The sequence below is a fragment of the Osmerus eperlanus genome, chromosome 13 (assembly GCF_963692335.1).
Source record: "Osmerus eperlanus chromosome 13, fOsmEpe2.1, whole genome shotgun sequence".
NCBI lineage: Eukaryota > Metazoa > Chordata > Actinopteri > Osmeriformes > Osmeridae > Osmerus > Osmerus eperlanus.
In genome coordinates this window covers 13,124,884-13,141,072 of record NC_085030.1, presented here as the reverse complement: position 1 = coordinate 13,141,072, position 16,189 = coordinate 13,124,884, and the positions used below count along the sequence as shown (strand labels likewise).

The following is a 16,189-nucleotide window of genomic DNA, read 5'->3' as shown; positions in this document are numbered from 1 at the left end:
AAAACACACAAACTTTGTGTCATCAGTTCTTTAGGCACCTTTCTCGGGAGGACTGAGCTAGGTGTGCAGGAGAGACATCATGCTCTCTAAGGAGTCCCCTCCCACTTCGCACACCAAGTCTCCCTTCCTCCACACACACACACACACACACACACACACACACACACACACACACACACACACACACACACACACACACACACACACACACACACACACACACACACACACACACACCCACACACCCATGTGAACAGATTGTGAGCCGTTCAGTCCCTCTCCCATTCCCATGTCTTCTGGGCTGGGGCCAACACAAGGCTCCAAGGTTGAGAGCACAGTATTTTGATGCCTTTTGTTTTTACTAAAGTCAGATGTTTGGGGAAAGTAAGTGGGTTTATTTTCTGAAATATTTCTGAAAATTAAACTTGTGAAATGAAAAAAAATCTTGAATAGTGTTTTAACTTATACCACAAAGATCCAATCAGATGTCATAATATTGGTTTCGGCTTTTTGGCTCTTTTTCTGTAATCTGTAATTCTGAAAGCTGACTAATTCTAACGTTCAAATCAACTTTCAACTTTCCTGAAAAATAAAGCTTTCACTAAAAACTTCAAGTGGACAAGTAATTAGTAGATTGCATTTTTTTGTTGTTGGTCAAAACCATATTATCCTCTTCATAACTCTACCAACTCACACACACATACACACAGCTAAAGGGAATTTTGTCTCTGGCACGTCTGACATCCTGCTGCCACACCACAGGCCGATTTGTGTGTTCCTGATTGTGCATTTGCTGACCACAAGGCCACAGTGATGTTACATTTTGAATGGAGAGTGAACACACAGACTGGCAGAAAGGAAACATAAAATGGAGAGAGAGAGAGAGAGAGAGAGAGAGAGAGAGTGGCGGAGGGAGAGACAGGGAGAGGGAGAGTGGCGGAGAGAGACAGAGAGAGACAGAGGGAGAGAGAAAGCAGAGAAACAGGGAGAGTGGGGGAGAGAGAGAGAGAGAGTTAGAGAGAGAGAGAGAGAGAGAGAGAGAGAGAGAGAGAGAGAGAGAGAGAGAGAGAGAGAGAGAGAGAGAGAGAGAGAGAGAGAGAGAGAGAGAAAAGGGATACTGTAAGTAGAATTGCCTACAAATAAACCGTAACAGAAGGTGGGCATGGAGCCATGGTGCAGCAGGAACACAAAGGGGAGCATGATGGGGTTGAAGTTATAAATGACAACACAGAGCAGCCCTTTCTTTAAAGGGGCAGTTGGTTAATTATCACTGCACTAAAATTATTTGAACCTATAAACCTGCAGTGTGCAGGTTTTTTGAGGTGTGGGTCCTCTTGCACCATGCAGGGACTGTCTCTCACTCACTCAGTCAAAGAATAATAATAACACGGTAGCCTACAACAAGGTATCTTCTAAACGAATTGGCTAGCTAACTATGCCAACACCAACTGTTAAGTGAGAGGATTTCACAAACAAAGTGGCACTTGATAGTCTCCACTTTCAGTGTTGTTACACACATCAGCTGGGTCTCTTTCATATTTTGGCCGCTATACATTATTTTGACCAGCAGGCGGACCTAGTGACAAAAAGTCTCACTGACGCATCATCCACAATTTCGAGATAGCCTACATGTGAAAACCACAAATTTCACATGTGAAAACCACACATGTGAAACCCACAAATGTCACATGTGCAATATAAGACTATTATTAATATGACTATACTTCTGCATCCAACTAGTAGTCGCAACTAAGTCACATGGAAAAAGGCAAGCGCAGACCTACTAATGTATAGAAAAGAACATGCTCGATTTCGTTTTTTTATTTAACTTATGCTTTCTATCACCACATAGAATCCCATGAACTTGCATTTGAATTTTGAATGCATTTCAGGTGACGCGGGTCACCTGAAATGCATTCAAAATTCAAATGCTATGTCCAGGATAGACTATTTAGGGTTGTGTAAACAGAATTGGATTGATATCCTTATAGCAATTTCCTCTTTTCATTCTCCTTTTTTTTGCTACAAGGTGATCTGGACATGTGATTGGGTTATACTTGAGAAAGTGGGTTTTGGACACACCGGTACATACTTCCATATTTTCTTTGTTCGCGTCCTTGTTGTTGTGTTTGTAACTTACCTTGCTGCCCTAGCATTCGGACAGCACGCACAAATAATGTGCAAAAAGGCCTTCATGTATGTGTTTGGAGCTATTGACAAAGAGTATAGAAGACTTCTATAGCCTACTCTTTGCCATTGAGTCGTAGGCTAGCGAGCGAGTAGAGAATTTTCAAACTAGTTTTGGGACGCACCCCTTGTCACGTGATCTGTAAATGCGGAAATGTGAAACATGCCTACACATCAAGTGTAGGTTAAAACAGGTCATTTGCGTTTGTGACGGCGTCTTGTGCGATAAATGTAAACTTATCGCATTTACCATTGTTTTTATAAAACAGTTTGGTGACTTATCCGCTATGAAGCGCTCTATTACTTTTATGATAGCGCTTTGCATCACAGAATCTCTCATATCACAGGGGAGCTGCAAAGTGCAAACCAAGAAAATGCTTTTAAAAAAGGCAAAGGTAAGCTGTGACATCGTTTTAATAATGGTATATTTGCATACTATTCAGCCCTTTGCCCAACCATTAACTGCCGGTGTCTATTCAATCGATAGATTATGGATTTCGACTGGAAGAATTGCGGGAAGCCAGACGATCCAGCTGTTCTGAAGTCCCTAACTCTGTCGCCCGATCCTATTGTTATTCCTGGAGATTTGATGGCCAGCGCGTCCGGGTCCACTGAGGTGGAACTTTCCTCGCCCCTTGCTGTGAGTCGATTTTCATAGAAAGCTGTAGTATGGCCTTGTTTATTTTGCTGATTTGTTATGCATTAGTGTTTGACTAAATTATTTCCCTTTGCACAGGCTATACCGACAATTGTTGAAATAACTTCACACTGGCAATAACATCACTTGAAATGCTTAAGTATCAGTAAAAGATAAAGATAAGCTTCATTAGAAGCCCTCTTGCTCTCTAGATTTCTTTTGTGTGTTGCGTGTCCTGTAAACCCTAATGTTGCCCCTAAGGCTCATCCCCACAAAGATGGTTTCTTAGTCAAATATAATAATTTAGTTTAGTGAACCAAAGTTGGTGGAGGTACTCTGGTATACCAATGACCAACCTATCTGAGACTATTCTCCCTCTGCCACATGAACAAAATTCTGTAAATAGCATTGCATAATCTAAAGACCTGATCTGTACAACTTGTGCTAGTTTTTAAACAGAAACCATTTTTTTCAGGAACTGATCTGCTGTTCTATTTCGTTCATTCTTGACACACTGCGGTGTAGATAGTGTGCTTCCAGTAGCCTATAGGCTATTTTGATCATCTGTTCTCACCTTCCAAAAATATCAAAAAGCCTCAAACTTAGTCGGCTATGACACTATTTATTTTCTGATTAGGCTGTAACAAAGTCTCTCTTCACTGAAAACACCACCTCACAGTAAAAAAAAACAAGAGACCTCGCTATACTCCACACCTGTATCAATTAGTCCCACACTTTGACTACACACAGGGTACCCCGAATAGTCACCATTGAAATGGATCCAACACTGTAACACTGTCCTCTTTATATAGTTACATTAGACCTTTTTTCATAGTTACATTAGACCTTTTTTCAATCATGCCAATCATAATTGTACTCCTACTGTAGGTATCATTATAGTGAGTATCATCTTGTCAACAACTTTAGTTCTAAGTACAAAGTCCCATTTGTGCTATCAACAAAATTGACCAAACCCATGGGCCATAGACAATATACTGTATTTAGTATAGATGGTGTAACCATTGTTTTTTTCCTCTCGCAGCTGAATGTAACACTGGAGAAGGAAGTGGCTGGTTTCTGGGTCAAGGTGCCATGTTTGGAACAAATAGGCAGTTGCCATTACCCTGACGTCTGTGACCTTCTCAACATGGCGGTTCCACCAGGACAGGACTGCCCAGAGCCTTTACACACCTATGGCCTCCCCTGCCACTGCCCTTTCAAAGCTGTAAGTCTGTCAGACCACAGGAATACAAATATTAAAATGGTTTAAATCATTATTGTGCAAACATTAGTCATGTATATTTAAAACTATAACTTTGTATGTAGAGGAAGACAAAGTCTTCAATTATTTATAATTATTTACCAGCAGTGGACCGGGCAAGCATACATGTTATAGAGTATTTGAGAGCCAAGGTATTGTAGAGCCAAGGCCTTTCTGCACATTATTTGTGCGTGCTGTCCAAATGCTAGGGCAGCAAGGTAAGTTACAAACACAACAAAGAAAATAAGGAAGTATGTACCGGTGTGTCCAAAACCCACTTCCTTGAGTATAACCCAATACAATGTCCAGTAACCAATGAAATGTGTATTTCCTTGTTTCACCAGATCTTGTCTCTTGCCCACATAATTTTCTCTTTACGGATTTATAGTACTCATAGTTTGCATAGTTTTCTCTACTTACTTGCAGATTACCATTTTGTTTTGTTTTATTTCCTCGTTCCTCAGGGGGCCTATTCTTTGCCAGAGTCTGACTTCTACTTGCCTGACATGGATCTGCCCTATTGGCTAACTAATGGAAACTACAGAGTACAGGGAGTTCTGGAATCCTTGGGAAAAGAGTTGGGTTGCCTCAAAATTGCCTTGTCTCTTCACTCAAATAACTAAATCAGGACTACTAATGCACTTTGTTGTCAGTTGTGGTTTGTACACTGGTCACACTAGTCTAAGGTGAGTCGGACCTTGTTGTGAAGATGTACGAAATTAAGATACTCAATAACTTGATAACCAATTTTATCAATGGAATATAAATAACTTCTTTTGTATTACAGAAAGTTACTGCTCCTTGGGAATTGTATTGCAAATGTGCACGGTCCTGCTTGGGAATAGGTGTCAGTGGGGAAAATGCTACTGTTGCATTTGACAATGGGTGATACTGTATTCACATTGCGGTACTGTTAAGGGAACTTTTGATCTCATGAAGCCAATTACAAAGAACCTGAAATTGGAGCTGTACTAAATCTTACATGTCCAATGTAATAGACATAGTATAGATGTCAAATATACATTTCTAATGTCTATTTGGTCTTTACTTGTGCAAGTTATTGAAAGATAACAGTATATGTTACTTATTGACTTACTTTATATCCTGGGTAAAAATCACTGGATGAGTAGCTTTAAAGTAGCTTTTTTTCATGAGTTGTTTATTGTGCCATGCTTTTTTATCTGAAGCTCTCAAGATTGTTCATCAGATGTTTTTGTTAGAGTTTGCTCCTTAATTATACTACTCTTAGTCTAATGTAGCCAGAATCAGCTTGTTGAATTGACTTATCAGACTGTACTTTTTGGTAAAGGGAATGCTGCAATTAATTTGTATGGAAAAGAAGGCTTCATGTCTAATGTCGCGTTGACGCAATGCATTGAATCATTGTTCTTGTGCCTGAAACAACTTTCTACTTTATAAACCAATAGATGTACACATTTTCGGAATAAACAAACAATAGTGCTTTTTCCAATTATTTGATTTGACTGTTATTCTCTGTATGGCCACAAGATGGTATAGAATTACATGTACAGTACCCTTGTTAAATGTAAAATGGGTGGTGATGATATATAGTGGGTAAGAACTGTTAAACATTTTGGAGTTGCAGAAAGAGCAATATCTATTTACCAACAAATTATCATTAGTTCATTCAGCTTAAGACCAATTGTAAGTGATATAACTGAGTGAAAAGTGAAAAAAATTTGAAGTTACTGTACATCCTTAGGCTGCTAGTATGGGAAGGAAAACACCCACAGGTAGCCCAAACTTATTAATAAACATGATTGAATACCCCACAACGCTGACCCATACCACATCTGACACTGCACAGAAATGTGTATGTGTGCTGAATAGTTGAAGACGTGTAAAATGTGGTTTAATGGAAGTGCAGAGGTCTCATGATTGTTAGGTGAGTTCATGTGGACTCATAAATTTTGCTTAACTGCCTACTTTGAGCAATGTCAAGGGAAATCGTTTTCTGTATTTCCTTCTCCTGGCCAAGGAAGCCTTGTGACTCATGCGTATAACTTTTTACTAATTTTCACTCCCAATCACAAGGTGCAAAACAGTTACCTACTGTCCACCATATACCAATAGCTCAATAACATCAGTGTAGTCTGGAGTATCTTAAGGGGACATGCAGTCATGTGTGTCCTTATCTAAGCTCTCCCTTTCAGTTGCAGGCAATGGAAAGAATGCTATCTGAAAGACCGCTAAGGAGACCCAGACCTTTTCAAGAGTTCAGTGGCCATGTTAAAGGGCCAGTTTGCCATTTTTTAAACTGGCACTAACACCTACCATCCAAAATCTAAATAACGGAAGTAAGCAGATGTGCTCCTCATCCCCTTTCTTTATACCAAGGTGCTTTAGGATGCAATTTGAATATGGATTGTGCCTGTAAAGATTGTGTCACTGTTGTATCCTTGGGCACAGCACCACTTATTTGTAAAGGTTTACACCCAAACCTTGCAGCGATTGAAACCAAGGACTAATTAAATATATTTTGGCCTTTTTATTAAGACATAGTTTTAATATAAATAATGCCTATTTTCTGGTTTTCACTGAGTGTTTATTTTTATACACCTACAGATTAATGCTCAATATATCAACTGCAGCTTTGCTGGTGTGCAACCGGTAAGGGTTGAATTCAGAAATGGTTAGTAGGTTAGTTTGAACTGTAGTATAGAAGTGTATATATGTTTGATAATTTCTTTATGTTAAGTGTTCCCAAGATAATGGAGGATGTAGTGATATACAGTCCATATTGTACTATTAAATATTGTACTAATGGGTTTGTTGTGTTGCCTTTAGCTTTCCTGCAGTATCAGACAGAAGTCATGAGTCTGCCCAGTTTGTGTTGAGATAAATTTGGTAACTGAAGCCAGTGCAGCTGCTACCCCTTGGAAAGTTACTCTGTTCTCACACGTTTACTGTAACAACTGCTGCTTATTTATATGCCTGATTACGAGAGGCTAACCCTATAAATAGGTTAGCGGTTTTGACTAAAACAAAATCAGATTCCAAAGCTTTCTGTCAAGGCTTATTACAAACAATACTGCAGTCCCAAGATAGACTGGCACATCTGTGGAGAGGAAGGAAGTTGGTGTTACAGTTGGCTTGAAAAGAAAATGTCTATTTTGGGCAGAAGATTCACATTGAATTTCATAATTAGCTAAATCCTTTAAAATATAGTTATCAACATTAGCATCAGTGCTGGGGGTAGTTTGCATTTGTGTTCTGTTGATTTGCATTTGAGAAATTATCAACCAAGGAGTACATATTATTGTTTCTATTGATTTTCTGTAAAGCACCCTGAGCTACAATTCTTGTATGACGTGCTATATAAATAAAGTCTTACTTACTTACATTATTTATTCCTTGCCAAATCAATCCTTGACTACTGATGCGTTCAGATGTTCATTAGTGCTTATATACTAGTATCCATAAACTTTTTCACAATGAAACATGCTTGAACAAGATTCTGAGATTTAAATTTCTTTGAGATAGGCTAAGTGTCATTTTCTGGCAACACCAGTCAACAGAGGGCGCGCTAACAATATTACAGATGTACCAACAATAGACAGAAGAGAACTTGATACATTTAACAGTACAGATTTAGTAATTGTTACTGATTTATGTAAGTCTGTCACACCAGTGAAGATTTACAAAGTTTATGTTCTAAGATGTGTTTTTGGAATGGTGATTCGAGCCCCCTGCGCATACTCTGTAGTCTATAGCCTATATTACGGTAAAAAAAAAAAAAAAAAAAAAAAAAACATTTTGCAGCTATGAAAGTGTCTAAATTCTGCGAACTAGGCGCTGTTCATTGATCTACAATGAACTGTCTACGAGCACATTGAACATGCTTCGTCTTGCGCCAGTCCACGCAGTAAAAAAATCTGCTTGCTGTCCACGCTTTGAAATTGGATTATAAAAGATCCGCCCATTTGAGTGTTTGTAAATTGACAAAACAACTACCTTTTAAGGGTTGAAGGAGCAGACGCGGAGGGACAAGGCATGGGTTGCTACCACAGTAAGGTGCGTGGCAATGTTAGCACTAGCAAAAATTAATGTTACGTAGATCTCAAGCTGTATAAAAAATCTCATGTAGGCTACCATATTAAGTCTTGCAGTTTCAAAGAAAGTTAATTAGCCAGCAAACCTTTCTTCCCCTCAGCTGCCATTATCGCATCGCGGGCGGCAGTCACTCACGATAGCGGGATACAGCTAGATGATGTAGGAAATTAACTTTGTAAATGATGCAAGCAATTTCCCTCAAGTTATGTAAACTCCCTAAAGTTACAGTGCAACTTGCACTACTTCACACGTTTAGGCCTACTGATTTTTACTACAAGTTTTGATTGGTTTACACATTTCCGCTCATCTGTTTCCAATCGTTGCAATGTTATCTTTACTTTTTGTTGTCTACTTTTGAGGCTTATGCGGCAACCCGTTATTTTAAAATAGAATAATCAATTTTAAACAATGCTGTCTTTGATAACTAAGCATCTTTGTCATGTGTTTCTCATCTGCTGAATACAATTTATTTGACATTTTGTATATGTCATGGCCTATGAAACGAAATTAAATTGGCCTATCCACCTCACAGGATTTTGTTATAAACCTTATAAGAGCCATATCAAAAAGTGTTGTTTTTAATTTTAGAGCACTTGGTGCACTCAAAGCTGTTACTTTTAGAAGGTTGGTTGGATTGTGTGTAAGACTGTTGGGACATTCCATATCAAGTTGGGACATTCCATAGTTCTCTAGTGAAAAGCTGTTTCATCCACATTCATTCTTAAAACTACTATATTAATCAAATTCCTTTCTTGGTGCAGTACAAATTTAGTCAAGAGTAAAGTACACAGTAATGGTACCTACACCTTCTATGCCACCTTTTGAATAGTCAATCAAGGATTGATTTTGATTCAGCTTAATTTTCATAGAATGTAGCAGTTGACCTAGTGACTTAAACTTTTTCATCTTAGACAGGAGTATACGTTTATTGTTCTGCAACAGGATAGATAACTGGTCAAAGTATTTACAAGGTGCTTATAAATCATTGTTCTCTTAGCAACCAATACTGATAAAACCTCACTCCCTCCAACTAACCAGCCACTCTTCAAACAAGTAGTGTAGCCTGGCTGGTCCCTACAATATTAGTCATATAATTCCAAGTGGATATGAGTCAGATTTTGTTTACCTTATTCAACAAGAAAAAACAATCTTTTCTGGAAAATGTTTTGTGGACGTTGAACTAAGTGCAAATATTTATCATAAAGGTCACACCGCATAAATCCTAACGGTGCACTGTAGTAGACGTAAAGAGACATCCATTAGCTTTTGGAGTGTACATTCTACCATGTCTCTGGGATTTTCTTTCCGCTGAGGGTTCATGGGAAGAACACTGCAACGTCCAAATGTAAAAAATGTTGTGGAAAGATGTCTATGGTTGATTTATGGTTGGGTGTCAAATAAACGTTCCAACCCTCCTCAACATGTTTCTAGAGGACCCCTCTGTTTAGGAGCATTTTAGATATGAAAGATATGAAAATATATCTGCTGTATGTTAAACTTGACAATACAAGTCTGTATGTGAACAGGACGATGATGTTTATAGGCTCTCTATATTCCTCATGTTCTAGGGAATTTTTTACAAGTTGTAATATGGCGGTGGCGAAAGGAAAAATACAGGTTTTAGACAGATCGTGGCTGAACGAGGCCTAAGTATTGCAAAAGACTTGACGGGAGGCCTTTAGTTTTAACAGTCTGTTGGTATTACTGGACATGTTACTGTCGTGTAGCAGTTTAAACAAACTAATATGAACCTGTGACCACTTTTGAGAAGTAGACTGTAATGCCATAAAGGTTCTGTTTGTATCGTCTGGTAGTTTCCTAGTGGCCCTAATATTATCCATCACTTTGTGGAAACGTATCTCTCCTCACCAAATTATCCTTAAAATGTTACATAATTGAGAAGGATTTCAGTTCCAGTCATGTGGAGAATAATCACCCTGGTATTGGCGATATGGGTCAAGTGCCCATCAGCAGGCAGATTTCATAAGCGCCCTTACTGCTCCAGTTACTAACAAAACAAAGACTTCTGTGGTTGGCACAGGCTAAATGGTGCTCAGAACATCATGCTAGGAAGCACACTACTAAATGGAGTATATATCATTGTATTACAAGAACGATATAAGACTTGTATTTATTCTGACATTTGGATGTTTCTTACCAGTGGACAACTTGATGATTGTGCTTAGATACATTAGATAATAGTCACATTGTCTCCAACAAAAAGAGAAGGTGAGAAGATCTGCAGAGACCCTAAACTTTCTGGTCTCGAGATCTCGATTAGGTTGAAGTCCTAGCTCTGGCCACTCTAGAACATTCACAGATTTGTTATTTACATTTAAGAGTAGTTACACTCTTATCCAAAGCGACTTACAGTAGGTACAGGGACATTCCCCCCGAGGCAAGTAGGGTGAAGTGCCTTGCGCAAGGACACAACATCATTTTTCACGGCCAAGAATCGAACCGGCAACCTTATGATTACTAGCCCGATTCCCTAACCGTCACTTGGGTCATAAGTGCTCTGGAACAGGTTTTCATCAAAGACCTCACTGTACTTTGTTCTGTTCACCTTGTCCTCGATCCTGACTAGTGTCCCAGTTATTGCCACATAAACAAAGGGGATGCCTGCCAGCTGATTCCTCCAGGTTTCCTCCAGATGTGATACTTGGCACGCATGCCTAATCTTGGTTTCATCAGAACAAACAATTGTTTCTCATGATCCATGAACTCTTAGTGCCTTTTCTCAAACGCCTAAGCAGGCTGTCATGTAGCCTACCTTTTACTCAAGTGACTTTTGTCTGGCTAATTTGATAAAGGCCTCACTGGTGTAGTGCTGTAGATGTAGAGGTTCTTCTGGGAGGTTCTCAAATTCATTGACACCTCACTCTCTTGTCAGGGCTTGTTGTTTGTTGGTATGAAATGACACTTGTCATTTTCCCCCATTTATTCTTTGTCCGTTCTCCGTTCCATTTCAGAAGAAGACAAAAGTAAAACGGGGAGAGACGGGGCTGAAGGAGGCTGAAAGTCATCAAAATGGTGGTGAGTGGTTTCCTGTTCAGCACTGCTGTGTGACAGGTTGTACATCATGAGATCATAATGCGACACACAACACAGCCCGTTTTCATGACTCACTCGCTGACTGCTTCTATGTCTGAATGTCTTTTACAGTAATGCATCATTTTGCACAATAAAAAAAAAAATGGTGAAATCAAAAAGTAACTGGACAGGGACACACATTGTAGTTTGGGATCTTTGCTCCACACCTATCTCAATTTGAACAAGAGGTTAGTGCAGACACCTCAGTTGCCCTTCGTCAGTCCCCAGCTGCACTTACTGAATATAGGAAGTGGGTGATGATGATCTGTTTCACTGCTCCCGTGTACTGTTTCATGTTGTTTAGTCATGTCCCAAATTATTTCTCCTTGGGGTTCTATCTATTTCTGTCTAATGATTTATGATTTGTAAAGGTTACTTGGGGTTAGCAGAAGATTATTGTAGGTGTTGGTTTTAAGTGTGTGTGTGTGTGTTTTAGGTAAAGTTCCCTTGGAGGAGTCGGGCACGGATATGGAGAAGCAGTTGGAAGGTAATGAGTGGCAGCTGAAGATCCTGACAGAGGTGCAGGCTGCCAGTGGTAACCAGGAGAGGGCAGAGCTACTGAAGGGATATTCCCTCGGAGAGTTCTGTGCGTTGGTTCAGAACATTTCTGACAAGGTGAAGATAATTTAAATCTAGTTTAATATAAGGCCAAATTTTATGTTAATGGCCCTGTGCTGCCAACAGAACAATAGTTATCAGAGTTATGTAATTCTAGTTTTGAGTGGAGCCCATGCTGCCCAGGTAATGTAGCCAGAGAAAACCTATGTATAGCTAGACTTTGTATGCACCTTGCCCCCAGGCCCCTGACCTGTGCTCCCCAAAACTATCCAGTAAAAGCAGCCCCTCATTCTGTCTTCCGAAGGATTTCTTTTTTTAAATCAGCAGAGAGCAGCAGGGTGCAGATTTATATGTGGCTCCACTCCACTCATGAAGCTGGAGTTAAGCAAAGTTTCCTTCCCTAGTCTCCTCAGTGGCCACACTGAGTTCTGTACATGCAGGAAGTCACTCTGTCCTTTGGGATGGGACGTGGAAGTCTTCAGCGACTCAGCCCCAGCTTTAGGGTGGCTACACTAGTACAGACTGAGCAAGAGAACTTGGTGATGCATCAATGCAAGAGGAAAGGATTAAGTTGAGCAAGATTCTGCAGCATAAACCTCCTCTGCTCTTGCTCTACAGAAAAGTGCCACTGACTGAGACTGTTGTACCCAATGTAGTTGTCTTTGTACCTTTTACTTAGTTTATCTTGACCCTGTCTCCCCTGCTTACTGTCATCATTCATTCGGCCCTTAATCTTTATCTCCTGTCTATTTTCCTTAATCTGTCTTTCTCCAGGTGAAGACTGAAACAGTTACAGAACTGAACATCCATCATGACGAGAAATTCAAGAAAGCCTCTGAGGAACACCAGAAGGAGGTGGAGGGTAAGAACCACAGGCCCAACCTTGTGAACTTAGAATCTGACCCAGGTTTAGCTAATGACTCCTAACCCAAACCCTTTACTTTCCAGAACTTAGAAGGATACACTGTGAAGAGAAGACTTTGTTAACTGAAACCTACCAAGCAACTGAGAATGTGTTGAAGGTGTGTGTGTATTATTACTTTATGTTCTAAATAATAATTAATCTGTCGTTATTACACAGCGTTTGTGGTAGTTGGTCGGCACTTGCATAAAATATTTAAAAAAAGGATTGCTAATGTTTCCACCATGTCATCACAACATCAACTCACTCAAATTCAAATGACCACCACAACCCTAACTTTACCGATGCACAAAAACGTTTTATTCCTGTACACCGCTATTACACCTTTTTCAACACCTGTTACTCTACTGTACACATTGTTACATAGTTCTTAATTATGATTACAGGATCATCTTTTTTATCTTGTTTCCAAAAAGACTAGATATTTGTTACCAGTCCAACTCTTTTCCTTTGATTTCTTAGAGAATTGTTATGGCAACTTATGTATCCCATTAAAGGCAAAGATTGAGGTGTTGACTGCAGAGCTCAAGGTTTTCGATGAAATTAAAAGGAGAGTAAAGGAGTCAACGTTCAAGAAGGACCTTCAAAGAAACATTCAGGTGCGTATTGTTTTTGTCTGTTATGGTAAAAAGACAATGGCGGTGGGACAGTGGAGACATTGGACATTGAATCTGCCAGCTGTCTGGCAGATTCAACATGTAGAATTGGTTTTGGCCATAGTTCGTTTTTGAGGCTTGTTATGTTATAAAAAATTATTCCACACCATTAAAATGTGATTCTTATCTTATGAATTAATACAACATTCTCTAGGCCCATGGCAGTCCTGGTGCATTCTGGGAGTCAGAGCAGGAGAGTCTGTTGTTTGTGATCGAGATGAAAACTCGGTGTGTTCAGGAGCAGGGAAACAAGCTGCTACAGATGGAGGACTTGGTAAAGACTGGTTTAAACTGTTTTAGATACTTCTGCATTGCATCCTTCAATCCTCATTTGATAGGAGCTCAACACTGATGTGACATGTTCTAGGTGGAGAAAAACCTGTCATTAGAAGATCAAGTTATACATCTTCTACAACAAAATGAGGACCTCAGGATTCGCGTTGACAACTATCAAAGCCTTATACAGTATGTTTTTATTACATCACTATCATTTGTTAAAAAATATCACCTCCATGGAAACCTCTGTTATTCTAGTTGGGGTAAATACCATTGAAGTCTTGATAAGCTTGATTTATTTGATTCGCTATGAAACCAGTGTTGCAGTCATAGTGTTGTAATGTTAGTACCTCGGATATACCCACAGTATGTAGTTGTAAACCTCACACATTTCACTTTCCATGTACATTTATGCAAGTCTTTTAAATACAGTTGATAGCCCTGTGACGAATGGTGAATATGGACATAAAATGACTGAGATGTGTTGATGACATGATGTTGCCCATACCGTTTGTCATCAGTTGTCAGACATATCCAATTTTTTTGGTCTGTTCTTCCCTAACCAGGCAGCTGTCAAAGAAGCAGCAGGAACAGCAGGGGGAGCTAGAGAGGCAGTCTCATCTCAGCCAGAGGCTTAGCCAAGATAAAGAAGAACTCATGTTTAAGCTGAAGCACAGGGACTCCTGCCCCTCCATCCACCTTTCAGCCGTCGTGGCTGAGCTAGCCCCCAGATGACCCTACCATACCGTATTTGGCATAACCAGTGAACGTTTCAAGATCATCCATTTTAAGCCTAGTTGTTCTAGGTAAACCCAACGCTTCTAGGAACTCAAATTGAATCAGTTACTGTTTATATACTGAACAATACCAGCACAAGTGGATTCTTTCAGCAACTTCTACCAGCTGTACTATTGGGTCAGTGGCCAATTAAATAAGTTACGTTTCTCAGACTCTGGAGAAGTGTCAAGGTAGACGCTAGAGATTAATTATCTTCAAATGCAAGTTTTAGGATTATGTTCTACAAGACGAACTAACGCTGTTCAGTTACACTAGTGCTCCGAGTACTGGAGGTGTATTACACATAGACATGTGTCAACATGTACAGTAGCACATGTTGTTTTTTTTGTTGAATTACCTGTGCCTTTCTTTTAACTCATCGCAGTGGACACATTCACTTTCTTCTGGTTCTGATGTAATGTTCAGTGTGCACCTGAACTAGACATTGTAGATGATTGAATAACTGCATTGTCAACTGGATAGGTAGCATTGCAACTGTAGCTGTTACAACATGTAAACTGTTTACTACTGTTTGTCTTGGTACATTTGTTTGTTCTGTGAAATATCTTTTTTGTCTTGCTATTAAGGAAAATTGCCCAATTACAACAAACCAAAAGCAGTTATTGGTGTTGTTTTTTTGTATTTAATTTTTTTTGTATTAATATGCACTAGCACTTTTTAATCCATGTTGAACTAATAGTGTTTGACAGAGATTTTCATTCTTGATTTTAAATGGAAATGTGTTCATGCTTATTCAGTTTTACGTTTTCATTTATTTTCTTTTTAATGACTAAGGGTGTTTATGTAGTGTGTCATCAGCCCTACCACATTTTACTTTGACAGAAAATTAATACTGGACTTGAGTCAATGTCTTTAGTTGATGTGATGCAAGTCAAATATCAAGCTGCTTTGATAAGAGTTTATTGAAGGTGTTGAGAAGTATAATTAAATCTTACAGCACGATATCTTGTTTTCTTTACCATATTAAATACACTTAGTTTTTTAGTTTCCTTTTCAGTACTGGCAGACAGAGATTTTATTTTGCCCTGTGGTAAGCTAAAGATGCATTATTTCCAACAAATTAAAAGTTCAGTTATGATAGACGTTTTACTACGCCTCTGACATTAAATTAATTATTACACAACACTTCCCTCTAATGATTGGTCACATTATGTTTTGTGCTCACAGTATATGAATATAATTAATTGATAGTAATTGTCTTCAGTTCACCTTTGTTTCCACTAAGGGGCAGGAGAGGACAGTTAATTGTCTAAACCTATTTAGTGCGGCAGGTTGATTAAAAATAAGTTTTTAAAAAGACAGTATCTGTATGGAACATGACAAGTTTGTTGATGCATGACTTGGATGTGGTTCCACAGCTATCTATTAACGTTTTTCCTATTTATCCTAAAGACGTCATTCACTCACTTGATACTTGATACTTAAAAAGAGTTTAGGATAACATGGATCTATGTAACAAAATGTATGTCGACTGCATTACCAATATAATAGGAGTTCAAACACAAAACAGGATACAAGGGTGAAGTGATTGACAGATTTATTGGTGACTTCTGAGATCCACCTACCCCTGCACCTTAACTCGAGTCTTGTCTGTATAGAAGTTAAAGTGGGGCAGACGGCCTCCTCTGTGTGTGTGTCTTGTCTCAGAAGCGTTGAGCGGATGTAAAAGGATCACTATGTCAATGGATGTTTGACAAGTCAAGACAATACCCGGTGAGGCACCTCGC

General features: G+C 39.2%; 2 protein-coding genes across 2 annotated transcripts; both read left to right on the top strand.

Moving 5' to 3' along the window:
- Window positions 1-2,343: 2,343 nt before the first annotated feature.
- gm2a (ganglioside GM2 activator) lies at window positions 2,344-5,573 on the top strand. Its single transcript, XM_062476803.1, has 4 exons — window positions 2,344-2,582; window positions 2,675-2,827; window positions 3,867-4,049; window positions 4,550-5,573. Exons 1-4 carry the CDS (start codon window positions 2,475-2,477, stop codon window positions 4,706-4,708), a joined length of 603 nt encoding a protein of 200 aa, XP_062332787.1. The 5' UTR covers window positions 2,344-2,474; the 3' UTR covers window positions 4,709-5,573.
- A 2,461-nt stretch (window positions 5,574-8,034) lies between these two features.
- On the top strand, window positions 8,035-15,404 carry ccdc69 (coiled-coil domain containing 69). The gene is made up of 9 exons (XM_062475849.1): window positions 8,035-8,120; window positions 11,132-11,195; window positions 11,689-11,867; window positions 12,585-12,672; window positions 12,759-12,832; window positions 13,230-13,331; window positions 13,543-13,662; window positions 13,756-13,853; window positions 14,231-15,404. Exons 1-9 carry the CDS (start codon window positions 8,100-8,102, stop codon window positions 14,397-14,399), a joined length of 915 nt encoding a protein of 304 aa, XP_062331833.1. The 5' UTR covers window positions 8,035-8,099; the 3' UTR covers window positions 14,400-15,404.
- The last annotated feature ends 785 nt before the right edge of the window (window positions 15,405-16,189 follow it).

Coding starts and splice junctions, on each gene's coding strand:
- gm2a (XM_062476803.1), top strand. CDS start 2,475: ATGAAGCGCTCTATTACTTTTATGATAGCGCTTTGCATCACAGAATCT. Junction 2,583..2,674: donor TGCTTTTAAAAAAGGCAAAG/GTAAGCTGTGAC, acceptor TTCAATCGATAG/ATTATGGATTTCGACTGGAA. Junction 2,828..3,866: donor AACTTTCCTCGCCCCTTGCT/GTGAGTCGATTT, acceptor TTCCTCTCGCAG/CTGAATGTAACACTGGAGAA.
- ccdc69 (XM_062475849.1), top strand. CDS start 8,100: ATGGGTTGCTACCACAGTAAG. Junction 12,673..12,758: donor ACACCAGAAGGAGGTGGAGG/GTAAGAACCACA, acceptor TTTACTTTCCAG/AACTTAGAAGGATACACTGT. Junction 12,833..13,229: donor CAACTGAGAATGTGTTGAAG/GTGTGTGTGTAT, acceptor ATCCCATTAAAG/GCAAAGATTGAGGTGTTGAC.